Source organism: Myodes glareolus, chromosome 14 (genome assembly GCF_982192425.1).
Source record: "Myodes glareolus chromosome 14, mMyoGla1.1, whole genome shotgun sequence".
Lineage (NCBI taxonomy): Eukaryota > Metazoa > Chordata > Mammalia > Rodentia > Cricetidae > Myodes > Myodes glareolus.
This window is the reverse complement of record NC_142039.1, coordinates 57,453,910-57,480,024: the sequence shown is the minus strand read 5'-3', so window position 1 is coordinate 57,480,024 and position 26,115 is coordinate 57,453,910. Positions and strand designations below refer to the sequence as shown.

The 26,115-nt window shown below is 44.3% G+C and overlaps 1 protein-coding gene across 1 annotated transcript in view; it reads left to right on the top strand.

The window, feature by feature from the left end:
- Positions 1–26,115, top strand: part of Mak (male germ cell associated kinase) — a 54,477-nt gene that overhangs the window by 15,646 nt on the left and 12,716 nt on the right. The window contains exons 2-12 of the mRNA XM_087896543.1: positions 2,289–2,610; positions 5,544–5,598; positions 6,421–6,542; positions 8,805–8,884; positions 10,673–10,805; positions 12,261–12,432; positions 13,358–13,525; positions 15,833–16,144; positions 20,268–20,437; positions 21,947–21,953; positions 22,537–22,678. Coding sequence (XP_087752669.1) covers positions 2,510–2,610; positions 5,544–5,598; positions 6,421–6,542; positions 8,805–8,884; positions 10,673–10,805; positions 12,261–12,432; positions 13,358–13,525; positions 15,833–16,144; positions 20,268–20,437; positions 21,947–21,953; positions 22,537–22,678 — 1,462 coding nt within the window. The 5' untranslated portion in view covers positions 2,289–2,509. The remainder of the gene's footprint in view (positions 1–2,288; positions 2,611–5,543; positions 5,599–6,420; positions 6,543–8,804; positions 8,885–10,672; positions 10,806–12,260; positions 12,433–13,357; positions 13,526–15,832; positions 16,145–20,267; positions 20,438–21,946; positions 21,954–22,536; positions 22,679–26,115) is intronic.

The following is a 26,115-nucleotide window of genomic DNA, read 5'->3' as shown; positions in this document are numbered from 1 at the left end:
ACAGAAACTGTATTATTTACAACACTGCTTGGCATTTTAGCTTATGCATATTTCTAGCTAGTTAGTCATACATCTTAAATTAACCCATTCCTATTATTTTATATTTTACCATGAGTCTCGTGGCCTACTGGCAAGGTTCTAGGTGGTGGCTTATGTCTTTCTCCTCTGGCAGCTACATGGTGTCTTACTGACCCCACCTTCTTTCTCCCAGCATTCCATTTAGTTTTTCTGCCTACTTCTTTTCTGCTCTGTCATAGGCCCAAGTACCTTCTTTCTAAACCAATGACATTCACAGAGGGGAATCCCACATCACACAGGGTCAGCACCCTGGTGGGGTACAGTGCCCACTCACTCTCTTGTATGCTGTAGCTGGTGTAGGACAGGGCTAGTCCTCTCACTCTCATGACCAAGGGGCCAGCTCCCTTACCTGCCACAGGTAGCAAGGGTTGGAGTGGGGAGGGCATCTTTCCCTGAGCCATGCCACCATATGGCAGATGAGGGGGGGATCAGCTTTGTTGATCTCACACCCTCAGGGCTTGCTCACCTGTGTCCCCAACAACAGGGTCAGCTCTAGTGTGCAGCTCAGATGGGAAACAGGCTGCTTTCTCATGCACTGCAGCTGGCGAGGGTCAGGGTCAGCTCTTCTCCTCTCGTGACCCCAGGGCCAGCTCTCTCACCTGCTGTAGGTGGTAATATGTAACAGGGGAGGGCGTCTTTCCCTCACCCATACTGCTGCATGGCAAACAAAGGGTATAGGGTCAGATCTCCTGCTCTCATGCCTTCAGGGTCGGCTCACCCGAGTCCCTGAACACTGGGTTAGCTCTAGTGTGCTTCCCAGATGAGGTGCGTGCCTGTGGGGAGGGGCGGGGCCATCTTTCCTGAGTGCAGAGTGAACTCTTCCCTGCGGGGTAGGGCCAGCTCGTCTACTGTAATATGCAGTGAGGGGCAGGAAATTGAATAAGACACTGAGCAGTATCCTGAGCATAGGAAACCTCAACGCCCACCCCCACAGTGCCCTACTAGCAAGACTGTACCCATTCCAACAAAGCCACACCTCCTAATAGTGTCACTCCCTATGAAATTATGGGGGCCAATTGCATTCAGACTACCACACACACATGCCTAATGATGCATAGGCACAAGCTGGTAAATAGTGGATTCACCCTAGAAGTTCACTTGAGGCCCCAGATTTGCCTCACTGTGCACACACACCACTTCAGGCCACATCAGTCCTTCTATTCTTTATGCCCAATGTGTGTTGGGAATACAGTTAAACAGAAACTGTTAAATTCAGTCCTTACTAGGGGTGGAGAAATCTATGCTGTTGTTCAGGAATGGGAATGTATGTACCCTGCCTGGTACACGTGGAAGCCCAATGGAGCTCCGAGTCTGGTGTAGAGAGGGGTGTATGTGCGGAGTATGTGAAGAAGAAGGAAATGGGCTGTCAAGTACATTATTAAAAGAGGGGGTGGGTTGCATAATCCAAGGCCAAAGCCAGATAGAGTCCTAGGCTAAACTGTCTATACATGCCTGTCTTACATATCTGTATGCAAATAAGATTTGTGTTTCTTTTCTTCTTTCTTTGTTTTGTTGTTGTTGTTGTTTCTTGTTTGTTTTCGAGACAGGGTTTTTCTATGCTGTCCTAACTGTCCTGAAATTCATTCTGTAGACCATGCTGGCCTCAAACTCAAAGACGTACCCCTGCTCTGCCTCCCAAGTGCTGAAATTAAAGGTGTGTTCCACTGCCACCTGGCTCTTATTTCTTTGTATGAAAGTTTTTCTTGGTTTAATGTAACAGAAAGTGGCATATTATTTAAATAAAGCAAGAAGAGTTCCTTTATGTTACTATTCTCTTTATACAAAAACAAGCTTGTTTTATATTTACCTTACATACTTTAAGCAGTTGTAGTCTATTGGGAATTTTTAAGTAAGTAATACAATTTAAATTTAACGAGCTAATGAAATGATACAAAAATTGCTTCAGAGAATGAATGTGGTTTAAATGTCTGATTTTGGCAAGCTCCTTTGGAACAACATAGATTATAAACAGTAAAAAGAGAATCACACAAGCATTAATCCCACCTTGAACAGTCGTGGATACACCACCCAGTGCAGGGACAGGGAATCGTCAAGCAGCCTGTGAGTGTGTTGTGTGCAGAGTTCCTTCCGCACCGTGCGAGTGGTCTCTAACAATGGCCTTTCTATCAGCCCTAATCTTTCTGTGTCTAGGTTGTCAGAGAACGTGCTGTCGGGACTCTAATGAAGCATCTTGGTGTGCTTTTTCACAGGGTGCCCATAACAATGGAAGCAGTGTCTCTCTGCCAGATTCCTTATTGCTATATCTCATGAGCCTACCTGATCTCGAGGAAGAGCCGTATTTAATGATGACAAGCCTGTCAGCAGTGTAGCAACAAGAAGGAAAAGGGCCACAAATAAAGAAGTATTTAGATTTCTATTGCACAAGGAAGATATCTCCGTGAACAACCCCTCTGCACTACCTTTTCCCAAGATGAACCGATACACGACCATGAGACAGCTGGGGGACGGCACCTATGGGAGTGTGCTTATGGGCAAGAGCAACGAGTCTGGGGAGCTGGTGGCCATCAAGAGGTATGTGTGCGGCACCGTGGAGTTTCCATCCAAGTGTTGGGTGTTCAGTTCAGACCCCAAAGTAGTTTGAGTGATGAGGGACACTATTCTAGGAAACAGAAAATTACCAAAAAGGAGGATTCTTCCACAAAGGAAAAGTCTGTGTGATAATACAGACTTTTATTCTGATAAATAAACTGCGTAAGTCTGAGGGTTCTACATTTTATGCCTGATGCATTTGGGATAAAACTGGAAGTAGTACATGTTTCTCAAAGTTAAACATGGGGAACAAACCATAACTTACTGTTTCTTTAAAAACAATCGGCTTCAAGATAAGGTTGGACTTAAGTGAATTCTGAAAAGGATATGCCATCTCAGCGTCCTCAAGCAAGATCAGATACTTTTAAAATTCTGAAATCAATTTGTAAAGAATCTGCACCACCTATGTACACTTTGGGATGAGTGCAATCATTTTATTAAACTAGTTTTCCTGTATGGCTTTATTTCAATTGATTTTTGCTTTAAAGCCATTATGTTAGATTTGTCTTTTGGGAAGTAACAACTTTCTAGAAACCCATCGCACTGAAAAGTGCCTTTGGGGGAGTCTTGATCTTCACCAAAATGATTCATAAAGCTTCCTTAGAGAGCCTGAATGACTCTTAAGTGAAATTCTAATTCCATGAGGATACTTTAAAAATAATAGCAGTGATACCCTTCATGTCTCATGATGGTTCATAGATAACTCAGAAACAAAAGAACATCCACTAAGTTTTCAATATGCTTATATGCTTTGTAATACAGTAGCACATGCCCCATGTGAAGGCATCTGAGCCACAGAGAGGCCATGCAAGGCCATCCATCCAAGAGCAGGTGAGCAAGGATTTGCACCCGGCTCTGCAGTTCCACAGTCCACATCTTGACCTCCTTCTGGCTGTCAGTTTTTTACCCGGTTCCTCACGTGTGCGCTCTGACTTTACGAGGCCCCACATTTTAGAGATTAGCCCACATAATCAAGTAACTCTGAGTTTCCTGGTGATCTACAAATCATCAGTGGGAGATTGTATCATTTTCTCCCTTCTGTGACAAAATGCTAGACAGAGACACCTATAGGGCGGAAAGACTTATTTGTGCCTCATGATTGGAGAGGGGGTGCAATCCGTCATAGCAGGGAGGCCTGGTGACAGACTGGTCATGTTACCTCGGCTGTTCTGAAGTAGACAGAGGTGAACTCTGTCATCAGCTCAGTTTTTTTTTTTCCTTTTTATTCAGCCCAGGATCCCAGCCTGTATAGGTTGGGGTCACTCACATTCAAGGTTGTCCCCTCTTTTGTTGAACTCTTCTAGAAACATACTCATACACACGCACCCAGAGGTGTGTCTCCTTGGTGATTCTGAAGCCAGTCAAGTAATAATCACAGAGGTCATATCACTAAGTGCAGTCATGGACATAGCTGGGTGGTTAGGTTTAGGGGAAGGCTGTTTTGTCCTGAGACAAGATCTCACTGTGTAGTAGCCCTAGCTGTCCAGAACTCACTATGTAACCCTGGCTATCTGGAACTCGCTCTGTAGACCAGTCTGGCCTCAAACTCACAGAGATCTGCTACCTCTGTCCTCTGAGCACTGGCATACACCTGCATGCCTGGCACATAGTTGTTCTTGTCCCCTGTTCCCTTCAGTGACTAAACCTCCATTCACACAGAAATACGCTCTGTTGTCTGAGCAGTGCAGTTCCTTCACTATGTGCTAAACATTCCGCTGTGTCTAATGGGGAAGAGGGTAGACCATGAGAAAGGCTCTGGGGTCAGTCCCCGCCCACCCCAGGAGGAAAGCAGAAAAGGAAAGACTAAGTCTGGATTACCTGTGGTTTTGGTTTTGGTTTTGCTTGTTTGTTTGTTTTCCTTTCTTCCCTGATTTAAGGTAGTTTGTGACCCCTTACCCAAAGAAGACCTAGTGATGTAAATATTATTAGATTAAGTTTTTTGCTGAATTTGCTGCCAAACTTTGTAACTCTTGCCCTGTCCTGCTTCTGAGGTATAGTGTTTGTGTTTATCTTTTTTTTTTTTTTAGGATACATACCCAATTTTATTTTTTTTATTTTTTTATTTTTTTTGAAAGTAATTTTATTAAATTATAAAAGTTTCCATTTCCGCCCCTCCTCCCAACACCCTCCCACTCCCCCCACTCCCTCTCCTCCTCCCTCTCCATCCCTAAGAGCAGTCAGGGTTTCCTGCCCTGTGGGAAGTTCAAGTTCCTCCCCCCTCCCTCCAGGTCCAGGGAGGTGAGTGTCCAGACAGACTGGATCCCCAAAATCCAGTATATGCAGAGGAAACAAGTCCCAGTGTCATTGTCAATGGCTTTTCAGAAAGACTCTGGGCCAGCCACATTCAGAGAATCTGGTTGGATCGCGTCCTTGTTCAGTCCCAGTCCAACTGGCCTTGGTGAACTCTCATTAGATCAGTCCCCTTGTATCAGTGGGTGATCGCATCCCTCGCAGTCCTGATTTTCTTTTTCATTTTCTTCCTCCTTCTGCTCCTCATTTGGACCTTGGGGGGCTCAGTCCGGTGCTCCAATGTGGGTCTCCGTCTGTATCGCCGTCTATCGACGGATGAAGGTTCCCTCTGGTCTTGCTTATCTTTTAAGTCCAAGAAAGGAAATGTGCACAGGAGACTTTTAAAAGGACAATCACAGTTAAACTGATAAAAAAAACAGTTAAGAGCTCATTGAGAAGCAAAGCTCAGGGCAGCCATACTTGTGCTGAAACAGAACGGTGGCCTGGGCCCCGCACACCTGAGCCCAAACCTGGCACCGTGAGGTGTAAAGAGAAAGGAGGGATTTCCTTCTGGGGAGGAAGAGTGGTCCCCCAAAGTGAATCCATAATCAAGAACACCAGAGGTGGTGAAATTTGTTTCTTGCAGCCTTCACTCCTAAACACTAACTTTTCCTCATTTATCTCAGGATGAAGAGGAAATTCTATTCTTGGGATGAGTGTATGAACTTGCGAGAAGTTAAGGTAAAAAAGTCAAGGCCCCAGTTGTACACCATCTCCAAGGATAGCAACTAAGATCATTCTGTTCTAGACCAGTGGTTCTCAACCTTCCTAATGCTGCGACCCTTTAATACAGTTCCTCATGTGTGACCCCAACCATAAGACTATTTTCATTGCTACTTCATAACTATGAAGTTTTTGCTACTGTTATGAATCATAATGTAAATTATCTGATATACAGGACCTCTGATAATGCAATTCCCAAAGGGGTTGTGACTCACAGGTTGAGAACCACTGTTTTTGACTCTTCCAAATGCCTCCTAATGATAACTACATCTACCCCCTTCCTTTCCACTCCTCCTTGCTCCCATGTTAGTGGGGAACAGAGAATAACCAGGCCGCCTTCTACTTAAAGATGACCTTCAAGCTCACACTCCGAAAGGGAAGGCAGCTTTTGAAGTCATGACCTGCCTTTCCCTTGTAGTTTATGCTGTGTGGCTTGGGTGAATTTTTAGACACTTTGTGAGGAGCCTGACATGGGTAAATCAGAAAGAGACAGTTAGACCTGCTTTGGAAAATGAGGAGAAAAGTGGCCGCTTGACACTCCAGGCAGCCACTGTCGCGTTGGTTGCCCCTTTTCACTCAGTACTCTTTGATTAGATCACTTAATGTTTGCTTTAAATCAATGCTTCAAGAGATTTTAAAATGATGCAGAGATTAGCACGTAATGTGTTAATGAACCTAAGAAAAATTGACAGTTACCTGTGGTAAATATCTAGCACAAATGAGGTCCTGCAGATTTCTGTAAATTTGCTTTAACAAAGGCATTGCTCTCCTGTTTTATAGTCCCTGAAGAAACTCAACCATGCTAATGTGATTAAACTAAAAGAAGTTATCAGAGAAAATGACCATCTTTATTTTATATTTGAATATATGAAAGAAAACCTCTATCAGCTAATGAAAGACAGGTATGTCTTTATTTTATGAAAACTGTCTTTTCCCTGTCATTTTCCCCATGAATTCCTTGGATCCTGTCAGTGCGTCACACTTGATGATTTGCTGGTTTATAACTGAATTAATTGAACTGATACGGTTATTTGGTCACACGGTAGCATTTGACACTGAAGAAGCAGCTATGAGGTCGCTCCACTCTTCGCTGTAATTCCTTAGCAGCTAACGTGAAGACCTCATACAAACTACCAGCCATCCCTCTCCTTTTGAATGAAGGGAGTCAGTAGTCTTATATTCAAAAGTGAAGCTGGCTTTAGGCAAAAATGAGGATGTTGTCTTCATTATCCTTTCAAGCATCTTAAGGAAGAGTTGTAAAACAATGAAGAAAAAGGTAGCTTTCAAGATGAGACGGGAAGTGGCTCAGTCGGTGAAGGGCCTGGGGACAAGCATGAGGACCCGAGTTCTGATCCTTGGGGGCCACACAGGAAAGTCAGGTGGATGGCTGTGACCCCAACATGGGAGAAGGGAGACAGGTGGAGCCCTGGGCCTCATCTGTCAGACAGTCTGGCCAATAAGTAAACTCCTAATTCATGAAAGACCCAGTTTCAAGGAAGAGAGTGTTGGAGGAGCATCCAACACCGACTCTGGCCTCTGCAAGTAAATGCTCACATTCTGATATTCACCCTGTCCCCATCCAGAGGGTCTGATGAACTCATTCATTAGAGATACATAAGTGATAAAAATTAATGCTACCAGCCTAAAGGACATTCTCACTCTGATGTTCAGTTGTTGATAATTTTAGCTGATAGTCTAACAGAAATTAATTTTTGGGACCTTATCATGGATATTATCTAAATACCACATCTAAGGTAATAGTCACTGGCCTCATGTGACTTTCAAACCCTTAAAATAATTAAATAGAACTGTGCTATACTGTAAAATAAATTATACACCAAGTTTGGAAACTTACTATAAAATTATTAATAATCTTTATATGAGCCAGGCATGGTAACTTAACACCTGTAATCCCAGCACTTGGGAGGTGGAGGAAGGAGGACCAGAAGATACAGAGTCGTCTTCAGCTCTGTAGCCTCTTCAGGGGTAGCCTGGGCTTCATTCATAAGACCGGGTCATCTGCAGCTCTACAGCCTCTTCAGGGGTAGCCTGTTGTGATCCAGCTGCCCTCACTCCCCCTGACTGGCAGGGGAACTTCCTTGTGGTCTGTAATTGACAAGGATGTTTGTGTTTTTTCTGACCAGTGGGTCTCCAAAGAAGGAGTAGAGGTATAAAAGGTTGCTGGGCAAAATAAAGGTTGCTGTTCTTCCACCTGAAAAGAAGCCTCCATGTCTCAATCCCGGGGGCCCCCCCCCCGCCACTCTTGGCTATCTGGGCTGCGCTGGCTGCAGCAGTAGCCTGGGCTTCATTCATAAGACAGGATCTCACAATTCTAAGAATAACGCAGTAACAGCAACAACAACTGTGTACTGATTGTGTGTTGAAATAAACGCACCTTTTAATCTACGGTGGAAAGGCAGAGGTGAAGAAAGGCCAGTAAGAGGATACCAAGAAGGAAAAGGTTCTGGAGTTTCCATGGTATAATAATGGCTGTAAGCAACAATTGCAAATTGCATAGTTCAAAAGATAGAAGAAAGAATCTTGAAGTTTTTACCATAAAAAATGATAAGTCTTTGAAACATAAATATTCACTCTGATTGAACATTATATTGTATGTACATACATGAAAATATCACATAATATCACATTATATGCATTTTATGTTTTATATTTAAATATGCACTTTACACTTATGCACCAGTCAAAATAAACTTAAAAGTAAATTTTTAATTAAGCTTAATGTTTCCTTTTTGTTAAATGTAGCTGCTAGGAAAATTAAACAGGACTTGTATTTAGCTCTTAACTGTATTTTTCTTGGATGGTGCCAATATGCAGTATAAAACTGAAGCATAGAAGGACCTAAAACATGCAGGCCCTACTTCTCAAAGTCAATGTAACTGTTTTATATACCGATAGTTTTCCAGGGTATTTTGCTCTTTGGGGGGAAGTTTAGATTTTAACTCTTGAATGTTTATATAAGACATTCACTTTTGGATTGGAGCTTTTCTGAAGCAGTAAAATAAACCAAAAAATTTTCCCATTTTAACCCTATAGCATTTAGCACAAGTCTATTAATTATGGCTTTAGCCAGCAGAGGCTACGAGGCAGCAGAGTATTAGCCTTCTTCACTTTTGGTTGGTTACCAGACTATTCATTTCTTCCAGAAACAAACTGTTCCCTGAGTCAGTCATCAGAAATATTATGTATCAGATACTGCAGGGGCTGGCCTTTATCCACAAACATGGTGAGTTTCCTTGTAGTCGCATTGCCCTGTGACTTTATTATCAGGACCCATATAGGAATAAGATCTCATCTGCTAAGTTATGCCTAAGCACACTTATGTTGTCATTTAAACATTATCATTTTTATAATTGTGTATAGATGTCTATTATCTATAAGAGACTTTTAAGACGTTTGATCATCAATCTCCTTCCTTATACCCCTCCCCCAAAACTAAAAAAAAAAAAATCTCTTTTAGATGTTTTGGGGAGGTTAGGGAAGGAATTCTCTTTTTAGACAGAAGTAGAAAGTAAACAGTTTTATTTGACACACTGCACAGAGAACAGCAAGCACGGAGGTAGCGTGTAAGGTGCTAGACTGCAGGGGAGCCACTATGGAGACTCCGCGGGTGATGTGCCTGCAGTTTCCTGTGTTTACACACAGAGGGCAGCAACGTGATTTGGGGTTGTGGCTGATTTGTTTTTCTTCTTCATTCTGCTGTTCTGTTTGTGCAGGATGGAGCTGCGGGGTTTTTCAGTTTTGTGTTTTTTTGTTTGGTTGGTTTTCATTGTTATTTTTCTTCTGTGTGAGGGATGCACTCTGGGCCGGCCTTGCCCTGGAGGACCTGTTTCCTTCTGTTCTCTGTTCCTCCAAACTTGTTCTGGAGAAGATTGGAAGCCTTTGATGAAGCAGGGCTGCTCATAGGGATTTAATAATGTGCAGTGCCTGTGTGCGGTGTTTCGTGGTTGTCCTTGGCATTTGTATTTAATTATCTCTATTTTCTGAGTGGAATGAAAGCTGGCATTTTTTTTTTTTTGAATCTCTTACTCATTTAGTTTTATGGGATTTTGTTTGTCCATCGAACCAACATAATTACTGGCTCAGAAATCTAATATATTTGCTGTTAATGAGAGTCTGTTTAGAATCACTGGCCATTTGGGTATTCCGTTAGAAAGATGTGTAGATTGTGTCATGGTATTGCTGCACTTGGAACCTGGGAAGGCAGTGGTTTAAAATGATGATGCTTAGAGAGCCGGGCCTCAAACCCTCGCCAAATGTGGTCCTGACCACAGTTCTTCTCCCTAGTGAGGTCTTCAGGATCTGACGCCCAAGCCCACCTTAGGGAAGAATCCTCTTAAAACCAGTTTTGAAGAAGAGTCCTCACGGCTTCCCTTTCCCTGCCCGTTTCCACAGGTCTGCCCGTTAGCCCCTGCTACTGACCATTATTTCATATATTGAATTGGTAATAATGGGCATTTTCATTACTGGGTTTTCAAAGGCTTAGCTGCCAGGGAAAAGCGAACTGTTAAATAAACGAGGAGATTAGTTAAAATATGTGGAGCTCTTTTGTCCAGTGGACTTTTTAAATATGTGATTAAACTAAGGTAATCTCATGTTAAGCCACAGTATAACAGCAGGAACGAGATTGGCTGAATCAAGCCGAGTCAGGAAGCGATGGCCAAGCTTCTGTCTGTGCCTCTTCCTTCTTGTTTGTTACACAGCCGTGATAATAGCGCATCCCCGTTCCGTAATGCCGTGGAATAATAGATAGTCCCAGTGTGTCTGTAACCATCCCTCCTATGCGTCTACTGAAGTCACACATTAAAAACACACGTCACATGGGCAGCTCTTTTTAATGAATGACCTTCTGTGTTGTGTCCCCTCACCCTGATACTTCCTCCACAGAAAGAATCTCCTCTCCAACCCCGCGTTAGTAGTAGGAGGGCTTGGTGCTACTGATACAAACCAGGGTCGTGTGATGGTGATAATTCACAAGCTGACTTACTGCCTTTCTCCTCTCTCGCTTGCGTAGGCTTTTTTCACAGGGACATGAAACCCGAAAACTTGCTTTGTATGGGTCCAGAGCTGGTGAAAATTGCTGATTTTGGACTTGCAAGAGAATTGAGATCACAGCCACCATATACTGACTATGTGTCTACCAGATGGTAACAATTATGTTTAAGTTTTTCTATGTTGAATACTTAATGATCTTTCCAAAGGTTCCAAATTTGGTTTTTAAAACAAAATATGGAGATTTTATGTTCTTAACAGAGGGGGATGAATTGGCTCATGGCTATTCCAATAATAAAATAAGAAAAAAATAACTTTTCACTCAATTATTCACTCAACAAACAAATTGAAACCCTACCATATGCTAAACATTACTGTACGCAGTGGGAACACAAGGCCATGAACAAAACAGAAGAGAAGTTCCGTACAGTTTACATGACAGCCAAGACACAAATAAGCTAAACAGTATGAGTAACCAAAATCCATGTCACAGTCCCAACTGCCCTCAACATAGGACATTCTACTCCAGGGAAGGCTATTCAGCAGGAAAAAGGAACCGTCTATAGTGACATCCAACACTATGGCTACTTCTCAGAGGTCACACAGAAAGAGAGCTTCTATGGAATGCCGTCAGTTGTATAACGTACGAGACCAGAGGAAGCTGCGTGTTTAACTTAGAATAGTGGTGGCGTGAGCCTTCGAGGATCCCAGGAGCATACCTTTCTTGATCTGGTTGTTGGGCCCATGAGTGTGTTCTATTTGTGGAAAATTCACCAAGCTGTATTTAGGAATTTAAGTGCATTTTCTTGTATATATCTTTGTAAAAGCAAGTGTGTATGTCCATCACGTGGCAATACATTATTATAAACAAAATAACACACGGAGAGGTGATGGGAAGTTGGGTCAGTGAGGAGGGAAAGAACGGTGCTGTTATAATGGAGTCTCACTGACACCAGCCCTGAAGGAGATACTAAAAACAGATGCTGAGGGAAAGGCCTGGGGCAGGAGTATGTCTTAATAAGTTCTGCAGAGAGCACAGGGAGTAAAAATGGCAGTTGTGGGAAGCGAGGTCAGAGCAGCGGAGGGGTGGATGGTCACACGGGGCCTTTTGTAGACCATATGAGGACTAGCTTTTTTAATTAATTGATTGATTGATTGATTGATTGATTGATTGATTGATTTGCTTGCATGTTTGTGTGAGAGTGTCAGATCCCTGGGACTGGGGTTACAGTTATGGGCTGCCATATGGGTGCTGGACATTTTCAATCAGACATTTTAAAAGGGAAGGAGATCCCCTATTCAAGGACAGCCCTTCCACTTTCCTCTCCTGACCTATATGTGGGTACATGAACACCTGATGATTTTGTCCATGGTTCTTTCCGAATAATTCAGTGAGTACTCACCTTCCCGATTATCCATATGAAGACCTCATTTCCTCTACATTTGTAGACAGACAGGAAGTAGGTGTCACGCCAAGTCCCTTGGACACAGAAGGCACTTTGTCCTTGGGCCTTGCTGGAAGCTATGAGTGAGCAGCTGACCCCACTGCCCTTTCACCTGTGACGTTACCCTGGAAACCACTTTTCCCACACTGTTTTCTGTTTTCACAGGTACCGTGCTCCTGAAGTTTTACTAAGATCTTCGGTGTACAGCTCCCCCATTGACGTGTGGGCCGTGGGAAGTATAATGGCCGAGCTATATACGTTTAGGCCTCTTTTCCCAGGGACAAGTGAGGTTGATGAAATCTTTAAAATTTGCCAAGTGTTAGGGACTCCCAAGAAAGTAAGTAGTCTCCTTGTCGTGGCCTTTGGGGACCCCTCACTTGCTGCTTGGTTTTTATGTTTTATGACTGACTTCTCATCACTTTAACAGAGATATGAGATATATTTTCAGTATCAAATAACTTCATCCTTTAATAGCTTTCTTACAAAATTTTTTTAACTGAGTAACAATAAGGATTGGAAGAAGCCAGAATCCCACCAGATTTGAAGGGAGAAAAGGTGTTTGTTTTTCTATAAGAAATGAATGGGAGGGTCTGTCTAGAGCTTAAATTTGGGCTGATATTCATGACTCCAAGATTGCTCACTACAACTGCCCTGCTTGTTCTGTGGATGCCTTTCACCCATTCATTAAGCCCTGGGACCCGAGACCTTATTTTCTCAGCCTTTTTGTGGTTTCCATTTCTATTGCTACTGGATTCTGAGTACCTTTCCATGGCTATTGCATTTGGAGGTAGACCTTACTGTCTAAGATGCAGTCAGTAAATATAACGTGTAATTATAGCTTAGTGAACCAGCTCTGGCCTCTCAGTTGACAGGTCAGTATAGATGCTAAGACGCGAAGTTGATGCTCATTTCTCAACTATAAGTGCTTTAATGTTGGGCTTGCTCTGTTGGGTGGTGGGGTCTCCACAGGTTGAAGCCTCTCTGTAAAGCTTCTGTCTTTATTTGTTCAGGCACCAAGTTGTTACTGAGACTGAAAACCAGAAAGAGTTTGATATTTTGAAATCTGTAGATGTACTCTTTAATTTTTACCGCCTCTAAGTTCAGTGTCATTTCCGTAAGGGTTAGGGTCTGATATTTTATTTGTACATTTGTTTATCTTACTCTGTATTGAAGTTTCCCCACATCAATGTTTTTTGGTCACGCATGTGTTTTTTATATTAATTACAAAAATCCGTTTTCTCTTTGGGTATATCCTTAAACAGAGTGATTGGCCAGAAGGATACCAACTTGCATCCTCCATGAATTTCCGCTTTCCTCAGTGCATCCCTATAAACCTAAAAACTCTAATTCCCAATGCCAGCAGCGAGGCTATTCAGCTTATGACAGAAATGTTGAGCTGGGACCCAAAGAAACGACCAACCGCAAGCCAGGTGAGGCAGTTCTCCCAGCGGCAGCTTTTTACAGTTGTGCGGATTTTTAAAAATTATCTATTTTATGTGTATGTGTGTGTGCCTCAGAATATGGAGTGTACCATGTGTGTATAGGAGCCCTCAGAGCCCAGAAGAAAGCATTGGATCCCCTGGAACTGGAGCTGTAGTGGTTGTGAGCCACTGTGTAGGGGCTTAGAGCAGGCTTGTTCCTGGACCACCAACCAGTGCCCAAATCATGACACGGAGACTTATTATTGGTTATTAATGCTTGGCCTTCTCTTATACTTGTCCCTCTAGCTCTTATATTAACCTCATTCTCTTGATCTACATTTTGCCTCTGGATTTTCTACCTTTCTTTCATGCTATATGTACTCCCTTTCCTGCTTCTGGCTAGCTGGCAGTTGCCTGGCCCTTGCCTTCTCTCTCTCTCTCTCTCTCTCTCTCTCTCTCTCTCTCTCTCTCTATCTCTATCTCTATCTCTATCTCTATCTCTATCTCCCCTAGATTCCTCCTGCTTCTTATTCTCTCTGCCTTCCAAATTCGCCTATCCTTCTACTGCCTAGCTATTGGCCATTCAGCTTTTCATTAGGCCCATCAGGTGCCTTAGGCAGGGAAGGTTACAAAAGTAACACATCTTTATACAATTAAGCAAATGCAGCAGGAACAAAAGTAGCACATCTTTACACAGTTAAAGTAATGCTACTCCATAGCATGGGCTGGGAACCAACACCAGGGCTTCCGGGAAAGCAGTAAGTGTTCTTAACCACTGAGCCATCCCTCCAACCTCTTAATTTGTGAGGTTTTGCCATTTTACATTAGCAGTTTTACAAAGGCATCGATTCTCAACCCGTGTTTTACCGAGATCAATAAGCACTGAAGCCCTAGACACCCACTGTGTGCAGCAAAGTAGGGGTGAGGGGTGGGCGGATTTGGAGCGCATTGCAAGTGCAGCCACTGCATGATGGTGTCACGGTTCCAACAAGCCAGAAGCGGGGCCACCCCTGACAATAATCCCGCGTGACCTGTGAGGTGGGCAGATGCCTGCTCAGGGAACTTCTCTGGTTGAGGAGCAGGATTCTTGTTCACAGTGTACGTCAAGAAATCAGACTGCAGTAATGGGGATTTAACCCCTGACTTCCACAAGAGGGCAGCATTGTGGCACAAAGTGCCACAAATCTCAGGGCCTTTAAAATACCATCCCTTTATTTGCCAGAGGCTTAACAACAACCCCAAAACAAGATGTTGAATTTTATTATATTCTTTAAATTTAGTATAAATTCCATGTACAAATTACCCACCCGCTTTTAAAAAGAATTAACTTACGTGTTTCTAAACACTAGATACGAAAACAAAAGGGAGAGAAAAGGCTGTAGAGATGGCTCAGTGGTTAAAAGTATTAGATACTCTTTCAGAGGATCAAAGTTCAATTCCCAGCACCCACATGGCAGCTCATTCATAACTGTCTATAACTCCAGTTCTAGGGGATCCAACACAGACATACATGCAAGCAAAACATCAGTGCACATAAAGTAAAAATAAATAAATCATTAGAAAACAAAAATAAAAGAGAAAGATTAACCCATGCAAATCTGAACACAGGCAGGTAATTAGAGAGCAGTGCTTGGGGTGCAGTTGCCCTGTGAGATGGTAAAATTGCCTGTGATGTAATCACCATAGCAACAGTTCTGACATAGGAAGAAATCACAAGAGATTGTGCATGACTACTTAAAAACCAAGCCATTAAAACCAACAGAAGGCGTGTGTAAATACTTGATACCGTGACGAGAAAAACGTGGCTACAAAAGCAGTAGAAGAGGGGCCAACAAGATGGGTCAGCAAATCCGGGTACTCACTGAAGTCCTGAGGTCAATCCCTAGCACCCACGTGGGGTAATTTATAACTGAGCTAGAGAAAACTCTCAATGTGTTCACCTTACCTATAGTTTATTTTAAAAGATGGGACAAGCCCTGAAGAATGTGCAGCTGTGGATTTAGCTGTGCGCTTCAGTTACAGGAGGCAGACTTTTTCCTGGGAAGTTTGTCTTCTGGCGTCAGTGTTCTCGGCACTGCCCAGCTGTGTATTTCCTACAGAGATCCTACTTGCTTGGCTGTCCTTAATACAGAGTTCATGGTTAACATGTGTAAGGCCACGGGTTCAATACCCAGAACCTTGACCAAGAACATCATTGTTAATCATGAGCATTATGCCCTACATTAAGAATGCACACAATTTAAACTTGGAAACATTCTGATTAGTTAAACGTTGCTGTGATGTGATGTTTTGCATGATATTTTCTTGCTTTTCCAGGCATTGAAGCACCCATATTTTCAAGTCGGTCAGGTATTGGGCCCTTCCACACACCATCAGGATGCAAAACAGACTTTAAACAAGCAGCTGCAGCCACTGGAACCAAAGCCATCTTTCTCTGAACGAGATCCTAAGCCTTTGCCAAACATACTTGATCAGCCTGCCGGGCAGCCCCAACCAAAGCAGGGCCACCAACCACTGCAGCCCATTCAGCTACCACAAAATACAGAGATCCAGCCACCTCCAAAGCAGCAGGGTCACCAGAAACCACCACAAACGATGTTTCCAAGCATCATCAAAACCATGCCAATGGTGAGTAGCCAGGAAGGATGCCTTAGATATCCAAAAACCACACATTAAATTATTGGTGCAATTCTATCTACGAAGAATGTATGGAGCTTGTCCCGAGTCCAAGTCCCTGATTTCCTTGGTTGAGATTCAGTAAGAGATAAGGTAATGTTTTAAGATGATGAGGAGAAATGTCCAGAATAAAGGAATAACATTTGTATGCTGCAAGCTTCTTTTAAGAATTCATAGTAGGAGTTGGACACTCCAGAGCACTGATCCTAAATATTAAACATTTCCCAAAGAATTTCATACTGTTGTTCACTCATAATGAACACAAGCAGACTAGAAGGTTTTAAAGAACATTATTTTAATTCATTATTTAATTTTTGAGATTATGCTATGATTACATTATTTTCTCCTTCACTTCTCTTCCTCCAAACCCTTGCATGTACCCTTCCTATTCTATTTTAAAATCATGGCCCCTTTTTCATTATTGGTGTGTGTGTGTGTGTGTGTGTGTGTGTGTGTGTGTGTGTGTGTGCATATTCCAAAATATATAAATACAACCTATGCAGTCAGTACCTGTATGTTTATGTTTTCAGGGCTGACTATGGGTATTGGACTGCTTCCCACACAGATCTTTTCAAACATTGTATCCAATTTCTGATCCATCCCCAGCTCTCACCATTTTAATATGAGCCCTCCCATCTCACACTAATCCCAAACCCATCCTAAGTACACACTAGTTTATGTTTCTAGTATTGTTGTACAGCATTTTCCCTTCTACTGGAGTACAAGCTCTGTGACATCAGAAATATGTTCAATTTGCTTATCAGAATCTAGGAAGTGCCCACTGTGGGAAAATTTTTAATATTTACTGAATAAATGAAGAGCCTCCAGGGTCCAGAAGAGTCTCTATCCAGCTCTGAATATTAGAGACTGTGGTTCTCTGTGGCTGGAATAGAAGAGAGAATGTGGTTCTCCATGGACTGTAATAGAAGGGAGAACATGGTTCTCTGTGGCCTATAATAGAAGGGAGAATGTGGTTCTCCGTGGCCTGTAATAGAAGGGAGAATGTGGTTCTCCGTGGACTGTAATAGAAGGGAGAACATGGTTCTCTGTGGCCTGTAATAGAAGGGAGAATGTGGTTCTCCGTGGACTGTAATAGAAGGGAGAACATGGTTCTCTGTGGCCTATAATAGAAGGGAGAATGTGGTTCTCCATGGACTGTAATAGAAGGGAGAATGTGGTTCTCCGTGGCCTGTAATAGAAGGGAGAATGTGGTTCCCCGTGGACTGTAATAGAAGGGAGAATGTGGTTCCCCGTGGACTGTAATAGAAGGGAGAATGTGGTTCCCCGTGGACTGTAATAGGAGGGAGGATGTGGTTCTCTGTGCCGTATAATAGAAGATATCATTCTTTTGGAAAGGCAGCCCTTCAGGAATTTGAAAACAGCCTTGTATCATCTGCCCTCTGGGTGAAACATCCCCAGCTCCCTCTGGCTCTTGTTCTGACAGGCCTCCAACCCCTTTCCTCCCTCTGCTGGCCACTGAGAATGGAGCTTCCTGAACTAGAAGCAGACAGACATACCAGGGAGGGTAAAGCAGGAGAAATGGCTTCCAACCTCCCAAAACTGAAAGGCAATTCCGGTCACTGAGGGCTGCATTTCTTCTTCCCCCTTCAGAATGCCACCGGATGCTGGTGCACACTGAGAGGAAAGAAAAGTTTGTATTTATCGAGCAGTGTCTAAGAACTGTACACTGTGTTCAGCCCCTGGGCATATTCACCAAGTTATAGCCTAACAACTAACCCTCCATATTTATATGGCTAATGCATCCAGAACTGCGATGGAATGTTCCTCCCATGAAAATTTCCAAGTCTGTTTTGTTACTAGATGGTTTCGCAGATCACATGTTCTGCACTTCATCTTGCATCTTTGAACCCCATCTCTAGGGTTCAAAGTGTTTAAAAGTTCAGTTACCCCCAAAACTTCTTATTCTGGCATCCTTATTTTTGCTCTGGGGTTTAACAGTCCTGACATCTGTGGATCTATTTAGTTGTCTGTGTCTTGTCCTGTGTCTACATGAGGAACAGAAAAGCAGGATGCTCTTGGGAAGCAGTGAGAGAACCTTCTAGGCTGGCATCGATTGGCTGATCACTCGTTAAATTATTAGACTACATACTGATCCACATTCACCGACCTCTAACTGTTCCATTGCTGAGGGCAGCGTGACAACTCGTGACACCAGGTTGACCCGTGCTCATGTGTACTTCCTACCACATCCGATGGAGTCACAGCTCTCTGAAAAATGGCGGCTTATATGACCCACCTGCTTCCTAGAATTTTTACCCTCATGCTATGACAAAGTATTGACATCGGTTGCAAAATTTCACTTCCTGTTTTAAAGGCCTTACTTCTGTCTGCCCCATTCCAGACTTCCCAAACATGCAGGGTCACTCTGTACTTACTGACGTGGCTTGACAGGGGTCAGCATTCAGCTCCCAGAGCTTTGGATCTTTTAATTCCGATTGGTTTGGAAAGTGTTCCTCCTGGCTAAGTGAATGACGGTGCAGAGGTTGGCAGGGACCATTTCCTGCCATCGCCTATCCAGATGTCACCAGCTCTGCGCACTTGTGGGCCATTCTTCCAGCATCCTCATGCCGTGGCTCAGCCAGCCTTCCTTCCACGCTCTGCTCCTTTTTTTTTCTTTTATTTTTGTTTTTGTTTGTTTGTTTTGTTTTGTTTCTCAAGACAGGGTTTCTCTGTAGCTTTTGAAGCCTCTTCTGGAACTAGCTCTTGTAGAACAGGTTGGCCTCGAACTCACAGGGATCCGCCTGCCTCTGCCTCCTGAGTGCTGGGATTAAAGGCGTGCGCCACCACCGCTTGACTCCGCTCCTTATTTTGAGCTGCTTTGTGTTTTTCAGTTCACAGGTAGCATGCCACTTTATCATTCTCTAGGAGACCAGGTTTCTGTCTGTCCTAAGCTACAACTTCTTCGTTCTTTATCCCCGTTAACAGGACGCTATTCAACGATAGATTTAATTTTTTAAATTTTAATGCATATATTTCTTTCTTTCTTGGGGAGGGGCAGTCATGGAGTTTCCAGGGCAACCCACAGGCATCTGTTCTCTCTCTCCTTCCTGCAGTCCCTGGAATGAGACTCGGGTTGTCTGGCTTTTCAGCAGGTGACTTACATCCCAACCCACCCCAGCTGTCTCAGAGGCCCTATATTTAAAAGTCATTGCTGAAAGACACAGAGACAGGACAACCTCGATGTACTCCATAAGGCTGTTTTACTTAATGAGAAGGACAGGACGGCTCACAATCACATCCCGGTTTTCTAGATTCGGACTATGAAGGGCCACCCCAAACCTCAGACCTCTAGTACCAGGTCATGGCTGGTTTTCATTGTCGGTGTGACACAATCAGCTGGGCCGAGAGTCTCCATTGAGAGACTGCCCAGATCAGGTTGGCCTGCACTTATGTCTGTGGGGAATTATTGGCATTATATTCATTGACGCAGGAAGAGCCAGCCTGAGACTAGGTGGCACTGTTCCTTGTTTAGGGTCCTGTACTGTATTGAGAAGGAGGCAGCAAGCTGAGCAGCCTGTAGGTGTGCACAGTCTGTTCTCTTTCTGCCCCTGAACGGACGCAGTTAGCTGCTCCAAGTGCTTGCTGCTCTTTTCTCCATTTTTGGGGGGGGGAGGGGCAGGGAGTGGCGTACCAGGTAGCTGGGTTGGATCTGGGCCCTTGTGTGTGCTACAAATGTGCTCTATCTACTGCTAACCTACATCCCCAGCCTCTTCGCAGTACCTTGTCTATGTTTACGTATGCTTAGATACACAGTAGTAACCATACCCCACAGTTCCCAACAGTATTCAGTATAATACATTCGGAACACATTTGTTGCCTGTGAATTAAGAGCTGCATTGGTGGACTAGAGCACCTAGGGTTTTGTAAGTACATTCTATGAAGTCTGCATGATGACAGTTACCCGTGGATGCATTTCTCAGGACATGTCCTGTCCTTCAGGGACATGTAATTATAAAGGGAAGGGTGACTGAGAATTGAGACACTTTGATGTCCAATTGCTTGTGCAAATCTTAGATATTTTAGGACTTTGGTGGCGCGTTCTTTTTCACCACAGAAGTCAGTCAACACACTGGGCCATAAAGGAGCTCGGAGACGCTGGGGCCAGACGGTCTTCAAGTCTGGAGACAGCTGTGACGGCTTTGAGGACTGCGACCTCGGGGCCTCCCATTCCAAGAAGCCGAGCATGAGCACCTGCAAGGAAAAGAAGAAAGAGTCTCCATTTAGGTAAAATTGCACATTCCCCAGGGAAATGTATTTTATCACGCATCAACTTTATTTCACCCATTAAATGCAATGACAGAGATGAATACTTTCTTCTACAAACCCCAGAAATCTTTGTTCATACCTCCAGAAAGGTGAGAATCTTGACTTTCACAGTAATGAATTAGTGGTGTGTGTACATGTGTGTGTAGGACAAAGTTTTTTTTCGGCCTTTGTGTTTTTCTGTAGTTTTCCTCTTTTTCTTTTTCCCTTCCTTCCTTCCTTCCTTCCTTCCTTCCTTCCTTCCTTCCTTCCTTCCTTTCTTTCTTTATTTCTTTGAGACAGTGTCTAGCTAAGTTGCCCAGGCAGGTGTCAGACTTACAGACTGGAGTACACCTCCCACCCTATCTCCTGAGTAGCTGGTACAGGTACAAACCAGCCACACCCAGCTCACTCTAGTGAATTGTGACTGCCTTTATCCCCACCTAAAGTTCACATTTCTGTGTACAGAATGCAGAGAACCATATACATAGTTAATGGTTTCCTCTGGTGATGTTTAGGGTTAATTATTAGATTGCTTCCTGTCATTTGAAACTCATTTTCTGGCCTTTTCCTGGAAGTTCAGTGTCCAGTGGGTCCTTGTCTTCAGGGGTTAGGTCGTCATCCAGGCATTATTTGGCTCTGATCAGGGTGGGCTAAATTGTGGTGAACATCTTGGGGACGTATTTTCATTTTCTTTTCTGCCTGGAACAGAAGCAGTAAAAGGGACAGCCATGTCACAGTGAGGAACGTTGGTATTGCATAGTGCAGACACGAGTGGTCATCCCTCTGAAGACACATAGAGGCTGTCAAGAGTGCACATGCATAGATTCCTCTGGCTCCCAGTCTAGACTCACACGTTTTCTTCCCTACATCACTTGAACTTGGGAAGAACTCCATTCAGTCCTGTTAGGCCAAGTTACTCTACTCTGCCACCATAGGTTTTGTGTGGTCCTTGGTTGGAATTTTGAGGTGCTAGAAAAGGCAGAAGTGAGAAGCCCGGCATAGGCCACTCCAGAGGCCCGGCTGGAACTCCGTATACATCCTGCTTCTAGGGACAAAACCTGTAGGAGGACATTTTGCTGACACCTGTAGTTCCAGCTACTCTGGAACCCAAGGAAGAAAGATATAAAAGTTCAAGACCAGCCTGGATTATATAACTATATAATCTATGTAACTGTATAACCTGGTCTCAAAAACGAAACAGCAACAAAGAACCATCCCATAAGAGGCCAAAACAATAACAACAATGGAACCAAACAAAAAAACAGGCGTGATGGCACCTACCTCTAATTCCAGCACTTGGGACGTGGGACAAGGGTATCAGGGATCAGAACTCCAAGGTCAGAAAGCCACATAGTGAGTTCAGAAATCCACATCTTAAAATAACAACACCGCACACACAGAGAGCGAGCCTCCATGTAGTACACTGTAGCTCCAGCTACTCCAGAGGGTAAGGGCCATAAGTTCAGGGCCAACCTGGGCAACTTAGAGGTATCCTGTCTCTAAATGAGAAAGGGACTGGGGTGTAACTCAGTGTAGAGTGTTTGCCTTCTACGTACAAAGAGCCTGAGTTTAATCCCCTGGGAGAGGTGGGGGAGGACAAAGCATGAGAGACCTCCCATAAGTAATGAAACTATAGTGGAAAAAGAGGGAAAGAAGCCAGAAATGGTGATCCACCCCCAATAAAACAATGCTACCTGTGTCTAGAGCTCCCCCAGAGTGGTGGCCAGTGTCCTGCCCTAAACAACCTTCCTAGATAGAAACAACTTTGGTAGGAGGCAGAGACGGCCATGGCTGCCATGTGGTTTTCCAGCCTTATTAATCCACGACTGCAGCAATTCCAGAAGAGGCAAACTGGATTACAGCCCACAAACCACTATAGAGGCTCTGCCACATCTCGTCCAATGTCAGCCATGACCCCTGTGCTGGCAGAGATATGGAGGGAGTTATCACTTAGCAGTCCTGATAGCAAAAGGCCCCGTGGTTTGGCATCATCTCATTTGAGTCACTGAAGGAGGTGGGGAGGTCTGCTGGTTTTCACGCTGTGACCGGTGTGTTGTGTTGACTTTCAAGGCTCCCAGAGTCGGGACCCCCCAGGCTCCACCCACTCCAAGGGGGAAAACAGGAGTTTACACGCGGCTGTTTCCCTGAAGTCCGATACAAACTTGTCAACTGCTTCAACTGCTAAGCAGTACTATTTGAAACAATCAAGATACCTCCCAGGTAAGTGGAGAAAATTGACCACTTAATATTGACCACTCAATCCCAGCACTCAGAAGGCAGGAGCAGGAGTATTAGGGATTCCCGGCCAGCCTGAGCTGTCTGATACCCTGGTCCAAAACAACACAAAGGATTAATGTTCATCAGAGTTTTGATAGGGCAAAGGGCCGTGGTATCTCTGAACAGAGGGGCCAGGGAAGGAGAAAGCAGAGTCCCAGGACTCTCTGGCAGCTATACCTGTAGAAATCAGCTTCCTGTCTCTGTGAGCAATGGAAGTTAAGTCTGTTCAAGAAACACAGAGCCGAGAGCTGGGCAGTGGCAGCGCACTCGGCCACTATGCCCAGGCCCAGCTTCTGTGCCCAGCCCCTAGCACCATTGAGAAAGAAAGAGAGAAAGAGAAAACACACAGAACACCAAATGATACGTCTGCTTCCCCAAAGCCTCTCCAACCAAAGCCGTCCATTTATTTAGTACGTGCTCAATGTCATTAAAGCAATTGGGCACTCTCATCGCAAGTTTTTACGAAACATAAATTTTAAAAAGTATTGTTTCCCAAACGATGTACTGTGTGTGCTTACAAGCTTCTCCCAGCCGCCAGGAAGAACAGGCTAGAGGCCCAAACAGATGGAGAGACATCAAAATGCTATTGCCTGTGTCCACAGCAGAGGCAGCAGAGGGAGAAGCGGGTGTGATGTGGATGTGAGTGTGAGCCATGGGTCTTGCTGGTAGCTGAGCCTGCGTGAAGATCCTGAACACAACGAATGAGTAGGTTTGCACATAGGAGGATGTGACCCCCTTGCAGATGTAGAAACTGATGATGGGGGAGAGGAGGAGGGGATGAGTGGGGGCTGAAGTCCTTCAGGAAGTGAGAGGAGCCAGAACGAAGTGCAAGCGCTGAGGTTTGTTGCCTTAGAGAGCAGCACAGCCCTGGAACCCTCAGTGCTTGCAGCTTTGTCAAGCTTGGTGCTGGAACCACGAGTGTCCTAAGTGACAGCAAAAGCACGGAGGCCAATAGACTCAAGGAATTGCTCCCTATTGGAAAAATACAAAGTGGGGCGGTAGTGTCACATGCATTTAACCCCAGCATTTAGGGTCAGAGACAGGTGGGTGCCTGGTCTACAGGGTGAGTTCCAGGACAGTCATGGCTACACAGGAAAACCCTGTCTCAAAAAACCAAAATGAAAAATAAACAGAAAAGATATATATATAGCATTTCAGTGACTGAAGTTTAGCACCCTCTGGTGATCTCTCACTCTATAAGCCTTAGGTCCTCCGTTACTGAAAGGCGGCTGCAGATAATGTATGTAGTGAAAACCCCAACACTTGGTCTCTCAGTGGTGCCCTCTGATCTCACCCTGAAACTAAGACTCCGTTAGGGAGCCAGTGTCTCCACGACTGGACAGCAGAAAGGCGCATTCCATGGCACTTTTGAAATCCTGTTCCGTGGAACCTTCTCTCTCCCACTGTTCACTCACCATCCCCCCCCCCCCCCGCAGAGCCTGTTAATTCTGTGCCCTTTGACTTTCCTGTGTTAGCCCCCTTTGATCCCTTTTAACACATGGTCACAGAACCTGCTCCCTCTCCACCACGCTGTCCTTGCTGCCTCTGGACTGTGCATCTCTTAGCTCTCGCCCTGGTTAGATCCTCGGCTGACCCGGATGCCCCACCCAGGAGCATGCCACCAAACCTGGTTGTGATTGTGGTTTAGCTTTAAATTGCTTTCCGCACTATTAGTGTGATTTTTCTTTTAGAGTGTGTGCATGTGTGTGCACACACAGGTCCAAGGATGACTTGTGGGTTCCCTCCTTCCACCTAGATCAGCTTCAGTTCTCCCAGCTTACTCAGCAAGCACCTTTACCCACTGAGCCATCTTTCTGGCCTAAAATTGCTTTTTTAAAAGAAAAAATTAGTTACTTTTGTTATCAGCCTTCTTGGGACCATACTTTTCTAAGAAGTCTATGAATTATAAGAGTCACCTTGATGTGGGTGTCCCCTTTGTGTGTGTGATTACCATTAATGAATAAAGAACTGCTTTGGACCTGTAGCAAGGCAGAACATAGGTAGGCAAGGAAAGCTGGACTGAATGCTGGGAGAAAGAAGGGTGGAGTCAGGGAGACACCATGGAGCTGCCGCCAGAGTAAGACATGCCAAAATTTTAGCTGGTGAGCCACTGCCGCGTGGCGCTACCAGATTAATGGAGATGGATTAAATTAAGATGTTAAGAGTTAGCCAATAAGAAGCTAGAGCTAATGGGCCAAGCAGTGATTAAATTAGTACAGTTCCTGTGTGATCATTTTGGGTCTACGCTAACCAGGTGGCCAGGACAAACAGAGCAGTCCCTCCTCCTACATCACCCTCCATGTTAGACTGTAAGAGCCAAAAGAGCAGAATCTGGTCTGTCATGCTCAACACTTTTGCCTTGTCCACTTCTTGGCACATGGTATGTACTCAGCTAAATTTGCTAACTGACTTCTATTTATTTGGGGTTTTTTAAAAATTGTATACAATGTCCTGCCTGCACAATGCATGCCTGCGGGCCAGAAGAGAGTGCCAGATCTTATTACAGATGATTGTGAGCTACCATATGGTTGCTGGATATTGAACTCGGGACCTCTAGAAAGAGCAGCTGGTGCTCTTAACCCCTGAGCCATCTCTCCAGCCCTACTAACTGACTTCTCAAAATATCCTTGAGACAAGAGGTTATTATGTAATGATGTATTGTATCATTGGCATAAAGCTGTATTTCTGCCTCTTCGTAGTTTGTTTATAGATATCCAGTCAAGGCTTGCCCACTCATAAAATTTCAATTCTAGCTGGTATCTTTCCAACAAAATTAGAATATTTATCCTAAGAACTTGAATTAAAACGACTATCTTCACTAGTAGATGTATTCACTTTAAGAAAAATCCCTGCCGAAGGCTACTGAAGTCAAGGAGGAGAACCTAAAACCACACTTTCTTCAGGCAGCATAATCTCTAATTACACTCTACATATTTGCCTTTCTACCACAGATAGGTGCAGTCTTCACCCCTCACCATGGAAACCTCTTTGCAACAGACAGAGACCACCCCAGAAAACCATAACCAACCAAAATGCAGAGATGTGGAGCCCATTCCCAGCTCATACACCTGCAACACAACCCCCACACCAAAAGCTCAGGGAACAATGTGGAAGAGACTGTAGGAGCCAGAGAATCAGGGAGTTTGCTGGGGCATTGTGTGTCCTAGGAAGGTCACAAGCCACACCCAGACAGTCTCACCAACACCTACCTGAGCTAAACAAGGACAACAGTAGACCTGCTGAAAGTGGGTGGGTCGCAGGTGGAAGACCATGAGGCCTCAGCCGTGAACTACAGGCAGCTAAGGAATTAAGAGAGTGGGAGAAATCATATGCCATCTCTCTGTGCAAAACCACATGGTCAGCCCTGAAAACACACCAGT